General features: G+C 43.3%; 1 protein-coding gene across 1 annotated transcript; it reads right to left on the bottom strand.

Annotated features, from left to right (window-relative positions):
- Positions 1-801: 801 nt before the first annotated feature.
- tent5bb (terminal nucleotidyltransferase 5Bb) lies at positions 802-9,068 on the bottom strand. The gene is made up of 2 exons (XM_029514716.1): positions 8,586-9,068; positions 802-2,523 (listed from the first exon to the last, which is right to left on the bottom strand). The coding sequence occupies exons 1-2, from the start codon at positions 8,739-8,741 to the stop codon at positions 1,498-1,500; spliced, it is 1,182 nt and encodes a 393-aa protein (XP_029370576.1). The 5' UTR covers positions 8,742-9,068; the 3' UTR covers positions 802-1,497.
- Between the last annotated feature and the right edge of the window lie 667 nt (positions 9,069-9,735).

The raw sequence follows: 9,735 nt of genomic DNA, 5'->3' as shown, positions 1-9,735 counted from the left end.
AATTTCCCTTGTTGCATTACATCTCACCCACTTAATCACACTGACAGACTCCTTGCTTTCAAATTAACTTCTATAAAGAAATCAGTGAGTGCTTCACCAAAGTGTTCCAGCACTCGCTTTACGGGCCAAGTGCTTTCTGTCTCCATCAGAGGCAACAGTAAACAGGTGTGTCCCAACAACATGCCATTTCATGCTTGACTAAATCTCAAGAAATTGTACCTCATGCAAAAGCAATTAGGATAAAATGTCAGCACGGGAGGAATGTTGGTCTGTGAGGAATGAAATACTGAACTGTTTTGATCATTCAGGAGGCGAAGTGCTGGAATTGCATTATTACATTTGCTCAAAAGCCAGCAGTACCATTTCACCACCCGGTCCTCAGCTGCCCCCTCACAACTCAACTCATCCAAGACAAGCAACAGCAATCTCCCTTTTCCGATTGTGGCCAAGGAAACCCCTGGTCAGATGCACAAGTGTAAGGAAATGGCTAATGTATAGGCTTGTGCTCAGGGGACTCAGGGGAACAAGTAAGTGTTTGTTTCCAGTCAGTCGGTGTCTGGCAGATAGAGCACAGACAACACACTGTGTGATTAAGCAAGATAGAGAACGACGGATAGTGAAAAAGATCTTTAGAGACACAACTCAGACAGTGAGATTCAAAGAATGAAGATAGAGTAGGCATTCATGGAGCACATCCCCATAATAGTGCGAGTCGACTAGAACAAATCCAAACGACTTGTTTTTCCCAGAAAGCGCAAAAGAAAGACCAATGTACCACAACTTGACTTTTTTTTTTTTTTTTCCACTTTTTAATGATTTAAAAACAAATACCCTGACCCTTGATATAGAAATGTACAGTAACCTGAAAAAAGTTTCAAAAACAGTTTAAACTTGTATTTAAACAACTTGTATAAAGACATTGGTCAGTTTCAGGCACTTGGAGCCACATACAGTCTTTGTTTTGATCATGCTACACAAGAAAGTATTTCTTTGGTCCTCTTCTTCTCCTCCCAGTCAGGTCAGCTCAAACCACAGACAGAACAGAAAATAAAACAGCTTTCTGTTTCGTTTCGTACCGAGTATTTACATTTTGTTAAAGACACAAATCATAAGCCACTGTCAGATAAAAAAAAGGTATAAAGTTCCTCCATCACATATCAACCCTTAATATTTGTCCATGTATGTCCACGCTGGTTATGAAGTGACAACAAAATAGAAAAAAAAAAAAAAAAAATAGGTAAAATTATCATGGCTCGATTGAGATTTTTTTTTTTTTTTACAGCAGTATTAATAAACATAATTTAGTGGAATGCTTTTGATATAAGATTTGGCATAAAAAAAAAAAAAAAAAAAAACACATGAAATCTTTTTTGTCCTTATTGGGCCTCAAAACGAAAACCCACATTGCTACAGAGATACTGAGCACTCTGCTAAATGCTCAGTTTATATAGACAGAAAGTTAAAATGGAAAGCCTTCCAGATATCCTAGGACATTGCTCAGCTACAAGGCAGCCATGTTTGATAAGTGTTACTGCATGAGGCCATGGGTGACTGAACTTGCGCCACATAATAATTGCTGAAGTTGACGTCTCTGACATAGGGAGCGGGCTGGTAGTAGCAGGTGATGTTGGACAGGGCGGGGATAGCGTTCTGTTCGGCCATTACACGCAGCGCCAGGGCGGAAATGAGCGCCAGGGTCTGTCTGCGCTCGTGGCCCATCAGGCACACGGTGCTCTCGTCCACCACTCTCCTCAGCGTTACCAGGTACTCGTAACGCTTGTGCTCCATGCCCGCAAAGTGGTTCTGCAGATATGCCTCCAGTTTCCTCTGTTGCTCACTGATGTCAGGAAAGTCAATGAAGAATCGCGAGCACATGTAGCGCTGCATCTGTTTCATCTGAGCCTCAGAAGACGGCCGGAAGCCGCGCACCAGCAGGTGGCAGTACTTGAGCAGCCCGCCACCTCTAATCTCTTCTGGGCTACGGGTGGCAATGGTCTTGGAGCGAAGGTGGCCCAGAGCTTCCTCGAAGTCCCCATACATGCTCTCCCCCTGCACTGTTGGGTGGAAGGTCTCAGACATGGCTGTCTCCGAGCAGCGGTCAAACAGCAGCAAAGAGTCAAGTGTGATCTGGAAGGAGTCAACACTGAACTCAAACTGCCTTCTCAGGGAGTCCACAAACTTTAGTTCCACGTTCTTGCCGGTGTTGTTGGACAGAGAGATGAGACTCCAGCGGTCTGTCTCATTGCAAACTTTTACCAGTTTCTGCACGTATGCTTCCTTCAGGGCAAGGGCTGTGATTCTTTCCCTGCACACTCCCTCAGGCAAGAAGTCCACTAGGCAGTCCAGAACCACATCTTTCACCAGCCGGAAGGTTTTGTCATCAGTTCGATTGAGGCCAAAGATCAGGTCCAGGTCTTTGTAGCCAAGGCCATTGTCTTGGTGCAGCACATGGCTGGCCGCAGAGCCGTTCAGCTTGACATCCCGTACCACTACTCCTCTCTCCTCCAGTCGAGCCCTGACCACCTGAAAGATACAGACACGGGGAGGAAAATCTGAGTGATGGGGGTATCCACAAAAAAAAAAAAAAAAGATAAGACTAACGAGGCGGACAGAAAAAGCAAGTTTGAACATGATACTCCTCTTGGCTTTAAAATAAAAGGGTCTGGTGTGCTTTCCTGTGAACATAAAGTTAACACTCAATGAAAAACATTTTCAGAAAAATTAGATACTCGTAGTTAGAAACATATAAACGAGAAAAGCTGGGAGAGGCCAGTGGCAGATTCCTGAAATTGGTAGGCTTTTGGTAAATTGCCAGAGGACACTACCAACAGAGTGCCTACTTAGAAGATATGATCCACCACTCAGAGACCGGTATCATTATCTATGAGCGATCTTGCTGCCTGAGGATGAAAGCACCCTACGTACTGTAAAGAGGGGCCTGATTTAAAAGATTCCCAAGCTGTAAATTGACATCAGCCAAGCAGAGATAAACTGTGGAGAATAACAAGCCGGTGCTTGTCCATCATGAGAGACGCCAAAATAAAGAATCTGTGAACTGATGCGTGTGAAACTTGTGGCCTGTATGGCGAAAATACTGTCCCTCTGCTGTAAAAAAAAAAAAAAAAAAAAAATTGGCAAAGGACAACATGATCTATCTGGTTATTAGAACACTATGCAATCATTGATGCGATGCCTGGGAAAAGTGCTGAGCTACAGACAGCTGAGATGTTTATGTTTCCTGAGACACAGAAAGGAGAAAAACTGTTAAACAAGAAGTCCGTAATGCAGCTGTCCATTAGAACTTGCAGAGCCTTGGGGATCTGCTGTTAGCTATCAATCTATGTATGCAAACAGCTGTCGAGCCAGTCAAGTGACTTGCCTCATTAATAATGCTCCTTTAGTTCGTAGTTTAAGTTGATGTGTGTTTGCTAATTTGTGATGGAAATATTTTTCAGCAGTTAACGAGCTGACTTCAGCCAAAGCAGTTACAACATTAGATTAAATACGATGAATCTTTTATGTGCCAATTATTGAATTTTTCTTCCATTTATTTTGACCCCACCTGCTCTTATCTCTTCAGGTTTCCCACTTATTTTCAGATAAAAAGGTCCTGATGTTAAAGGAAAGAGCTTAGCTTTTTTGGAAAATAATCCTATTCGCTTTCTTTCCAACGATTAGCATAAGCAGACAGATTTTATGTGTGTGCCCCAAGCAAGTCGTTTAGTCTAGTTTAACACAGAGGAAACTGTGAGCCACGCTCTTTCTGAACTGAAAGGGACCTAAAAATAAAGCTGGAAAGATCTCGAAAGCTCACATTTATCTGATTTATCTGGATCTTCAACCTGCTAACAAACCAATGTCCTTAGACATTAGCTGGGAATCGTACAAATTGCTGTAGCACTGGATGAATATGGCTTGCCAATTAATATTTACAAATCACAACTTATCCTAAAACCACACAATGACATTTAGCATTCATGTTCAACCTGTTCTGTTCGTCAGCTGGGGCAGGCAGTACGAATGCTCCTTGTTGTGCTGAAAGTGTTTTACTCTGTGAAGAAGGAGCCTGACATACTCCTCATGTCGCCCTCTGCGTTTAACTTTGGTACTTGGCAATGGTACTGGTTTGATGGTAAAGCTACTGGGCTGACGCTCAGAAGTGGACAGAATGAGAGAACAGAAACAGAATAGGGAAGACAGGATGGGGGGGTACAAAAAAAAAAACAACAACAGCAGCAACACTACAACATGGGGCAGACGGGGGGGGGGTACAGGAAAGAGAACAACAACAAGGTTGATAAAGGTTTTTATCACATATGTAATATGTAAACTTCAGAGTTGTTGGTAAGCTTTTAACAGTGGAAGCACAATAATATCAAGAGTGAGTTATTTATACTGTGTCCAGCCTTTAACTCCAAGCTCCAAAGAGCAAAACTGCAGAGAAGGGCAGTTGTTTTTTTGTTTGTTTTTTTTTTTTTCCTTTAAACTATCCAGCAAAGGGAAACCTGCAGCAGTATTTGCTCTGACCTCAGACTTATTCAGTTGGTCCGAGTTAACAGCACACCATGATCTCCCTCTCGGGGGGTCCCAAAAGGAGCACATGAGTAAGTCCGGCTCTAGCACCCCCACCACCCCCGTTCCCCAGCGCTCATAAAACAGGCCAGCACATTTCCCACATGACACACCAGCACCTGGTGAGCAGAGCGAGGGGAGACACTTCCGCCGACGTTTGAGCAGAAAAGCCTTATAAAAAGAGCCGCAAACACACCAGACTGTCTGGTGTTGACAACGCCTTGGCGACACATAACAGTCTCCTCAATTTCATTCTCCCATCTCAAATGTTTCCTTGGGTATTTCATTTAAGCTGTGGCCTGAATGTGTTTTTATAATGGCAGTTTGAAATGACCCAGCCATTTACCAGCCCAAAGCCCCTGGGCGCCAATAAGAGCTCCAGGCAGTGAGTCAGATCATCAGCAAACAAGAAGTTACGAGTCCCCGACCTCCGCATCCACTCCAAAACTAATCCAGCCAGTCAGTCGTACAGTAGCTTGGCAGACACCGACAGATGATGATGATGATGATGATGATGATGATGGTTTTTCCTCTGATTTGAAAGGAATCCTTGAATCAGGTGGTCATTCCACCTGAATGCTCAGACGACAGTGAGTCACAGTCTGAAACTTTGACCCTGTGTGAGTTAGAAATATCTGTTGATCTACCTTAAGGTCTCACAGACATTTTAATGTCTCAGACATTTTATGGGAATTACAAACAGGTTTGGTAAGAATAGTCAATGTCATAGCCTACAACCTGTAAGCTTGTTAATGTCTTGTCATATTTAACAGTGAAATCAAGCTATCCCAACATCTTGCCTTTACCACTGCAGCTAAAATTGTTATATTTCACAGCACATTTTTTTTTAAGAACATATAGTGCAGTTATGAACTCGCATCATAAAATCAACTCTTAAAATAGCAGTTTATATTGCAATTTAATGAGAAGACTTTGCTTTGTTTTTTTTTTTTTTCCAATAAAAATTAAGTGGTGCTCTGGATGGAAGTCAAACCTTTTGCCAAAATGCGGTCACAAGCTCAAGTCCCCCCCCGACATAAACCACCTCATATTTTGATCATTCATATTTTAAATGTTTTACTTATTTATTCATTTAGTGGGTTAATTATACATGCTGTAAAATGTCCTTCCCAACGAGAAGCCCTGAAAGCAAGATACCTAATACTTAATACTTTTGTTGATCTAAAAGCGTCCATGTTTAATGAACAAATATAGAAACCCAAAAAATACTCATCGAGAGGCATTTGACATTTTGGCAGCAATAAACGCAGAGACTCCAGCCCAGTTTAATCCAGGACCATCAGTGCCGTCTGCACCGTTTGATCCCCAAAAAGTAGGAAGATAAATAAATCATTACTCAACAATCTGAATGGAGTGTTTCCCGGTTACCTTCTCGGGGGACCACTAGAGGCATGTGGTGTCTTCATGTTGCTCAATCTCACAACAATGGCCCAGTGTGGAGTTGGTTTACAGCCTGGCCAGGGCCACAGCTGAGTTAGCCGACTGATTTTCACTGTCCACAGTGATACCATGTCAACCCTGACCCCCCAGCCCAGTATTATTACAGGCACTAATCCATCCCTCGCTTTCTGCTCCAAGTCCAAGCAACTCACTGCCATCCAGGAAAGTGGAATATATCTCTCAGTTTATAGGGTAAAAAACTAAAAAATAAAGAGAACAATGGTCAAAGGAGGTTGTTGGATGGGGAAAAAAGAGAAAAAGGAGGACACCTATCCAAAATGTGCACTGTAGACACAACAGTTTAGTTTAAATATGAAAGCCTGAAAGAGCTGAAATAAGAGCCTTCCCTCTTGGTGGCCAACAAAAATGCACTGGCACGCCAACATGGGCCCACACAAGAAACAGACCCATCAGATAACTGTGTTTGTCATTGTGTGGTATGATGCTGCCAGGTACGGCCCACTGAGGGATGCAATGTCCCAAATTACCCCAACAGTGGGCTGATGACTGTCAACCTTAAATGAAGCACAGAGTGTCAGTATCAGTAAAAGTTTTCCTTCCCTGCTCTCATGGCTCACTCATAACCAGACCACAAACAGATGTTATTCAAATGTGGCCCTAAATCAAACCCACCATTGAGAGGGGGCTCCTGGAACTCTGAGTGTGATCCATTGGTCATCTTAACCAGTATGTGAAATCTCTGAAATCATGTCTCAGTCTCAGGTAGACAGATCTGTCTGGTACATGGGTTAAAATTAAATGGCATTAAAAGGAGCAGACTGGTGGTTTTGCATGTTTTAACCAATTTACCATGGATCGTGAATACCCTACATTACTGTCAACCATTTTCCAAAACATATCATAGTGGCTTAGATCACTCGGAGTGTTGTTTTTTTGTTTTTTTTTCCCCTTTTCCTTTCTTTTCTTCCTTTCCAGGCAGCCACTGGTTTCCATTCACGTCCATATGGTACAAAAATCAACTTGCCGTAACTTGAAATCTATTTGACATATTCCATGACAGAGAACATGGCATCTGCTTTTATTTTGTCAGAGTAATACCGTCACTGCATGGTGAGATGGCAAGACTTTGCATAGCAGTCTGCGATTCCAGATGCATCATGCTGACGAGATTTACAACAAATTGCTTCACAATGCTATGTGGTCAGAGTCGTAAGTAAATTCTATCAGCAATAAAAAGTGCTAAATGCGATATCGTTAGCATTTGCACCAGAGAGGAAAGGACGTGAGAGCAGCTACAGCTAGCATTTGATCTTTAAACTGACATAATGGGATGTTGTATGCCTCTCATCAGCAGCAGTGGCTTTACTTTCCAAAAGACAGTCTATGAAATTTCCTTAAAAAACGCTCCGGCTTATGGAAAGAAAAATGTTGGGGGTCCCTGTTGTCTACTGGATTGTGTAATGAAGAGCAAACATTAGCGGAGATGTTCAACACAGATGGAAGGGGCGTCCTTGATTATAGACTAAGATGAAATGTTATGAGTCTGAGGGTCTTTTTTTCTCCCCACAGGATCACCACAGAAAATATGACTCATTTGTGTGAAATCGTACCCTGAATTACAGGGCAAGGCATTTAAATAATGGGAGGGGAAAGTGCAGCCCAGGCTCTTCCCTGTATGTTTGAGTCCTAGCAAATACCCTGGAGATCGGTCATTATCTCTCCCTTTTTCATGAGAGCTGTGAAAAAAAAAAAAAAATTGTAATAATGACTTAAGGCGCAGAAGCATTAGTGAGCTAGTGGAAAACTGCAGTCATGGCGTTAGATCATCTACTCTTTTGTGTTAACAGTGAGCGCAATCAAATGTCTTTTTAAGTGCAATCAGCTCTGCCACAAATCTCCAGCAACCCCACAATTGTATTTTCCGATAGCAGCGGCAGTCACAGGCGACGGAGGCGATCGAGGCTGAATGTATCTCCATTCTATCATCAGAGCAACAAGTGAGCTGACTTTTTTTTTTTTTTTGATAGAAAGCCGTGTAAAAGCGGCTGTCTCTCCGCTCACACGTACATTTTAAATTCTATTATAGATGGAATTCGTGCACAATGTAAAAAGTACCCCCAATTCAAGGGCTTTATGTCTTTTTTCCTAAGTAGCTGCAACTGGAATTGGAATTGTCCATTTCCAATGGAAGAAAATGGACATCACCCCACAGATTGTGTGTCTGTCTGTGTAGGTTTGGGTGCGTGTGTGTCTTGGTGGGGCCCAGAGGATTACATGCAGATGGATTTGTTTATTTCATAATGCTGTTTTAGTTGATTTAATTCTAAAATATAATTCTTTATATTTACTTTTGTATGTGTGATGTAGAACCCCCCCAATCCGAATAAATAAGAAGTATGTGGCCCTGATAAAAAAAAAAAGTTAGAAGTTATAAATGAAACTACACATAGCTCAAGGCTCTGACTCACTACCGCTACACTAAATCTAACTTCTTACGCTACTTGGCAAAAAGGAAAAGCTACTTTTCCGTCTGGCACCGATGGTTTTCGTTGTGTTTAGGTGGAGGTGTTGGCTCAGGACCGGGCTCTCACCTGAACGATCTGCCGGGGCTGCACGGACAGCGTGGGGAAGTTTCCGCGGCCGTGGATCGGGACGCTCTCTCCCAGGATGGAGTCCAAACGCCGCACCTGATCCCAAGACAGCACGCTGACCCGCCGACTCTGCTCCGAGGCATCACCGGAGGACATGATACCGGACTCGACGCAACGTCCAAAGACCTGTGTGTGTGTGTGTGTGTGTGTGTGTGTGTGTGTGTGTGTGTGGTAAAGATGAGCGGTGGCAGCGGCAGTGATCCCCCCTCCGGAGAGCAGGTATTGACGGGCTGGCTGTTGGTGAGGCGTCTCTGGCTCCTCGGCTGGGACAGCTTTCAGAAAAGCTCCACGAAGGCGATCGGGGAAGGAAAGTTGGTCAGAATGTCTCACATGTCCACAGCAGACGCTCGGCTCCCCCCGTGTCTCTCTCCCTCTGTGTCTCCACCGGCTCTGTCCAGATCAGTGCCGCCTCCGGTTTTTTTTACCGAGCCGGGATTGACGCGCGCCTCCCCATTGGCCGCTCTGCGTTTTATGAACGCTCCACACACACACACACGGCACACACCACGGTCGGTCTGTGCGCACGGACGCGCGCACACGCGACTCGCTGTGCGTCAGATGGCAGATTCAAGGACTGTAGGAAAAATGGTAATTACTAGGTAGGCGCAATTAAAAGACGTTAATTTTCTTGGGTTGAGCACGTGCTGTTCCAGCTGTGCCAGTTGTGCGCTGCATCTGTTTTAGTGTTATATATGTGAGTATATATGGGGGGTAAAGGAAGTGTGTTTTTTTAAACGTATTTATGCTTTTGTATATTAAATGACTTTAAAAGTAAGGGAGGTGGGAACTTTATTATTCATTGATATTGATATCATCGATATAGATTTATAAGAATTGTTCAGTTTAACATAAGGTTTACCTTGGAGTCATGAAATGTCTTACACATCTCTCATCTGTCTCCAAAGTGTGCCTCTTCAGGACTGCGTGTCTGTGGTTAGATCAGCTGGGATTTGGAGTGTAAATATGAGCAAACAGCCTCACAACTGTTATTACAGTCTGATTCAAGAGCTAGTTTAGGTCCTTGGGTTCATTTGTGCATGGGAGCGTAACGTTTTTTTCTTTCTTTAGTTGAAGTCTTTGCTTGCAAGAT

Source organism: Echeneis naucrates, chromosome 11, assembly GCF_900963305.1.
Source record: "Echeneis naucrates chromosome 11, fEcheNa1.1, whole genome shotgun sequence".
Classification (NCBI taxonomy): Eukaryota; Metazoa; Chordata; class Actinopteri; order Carangiformes; family Echeneidae; genus Echeneis; species Echeneis naucrates.
Note: the sequence above shows the minus strand (reverse complement) of the source record. Positions and strands in the feature narration are given on the sequence as shown.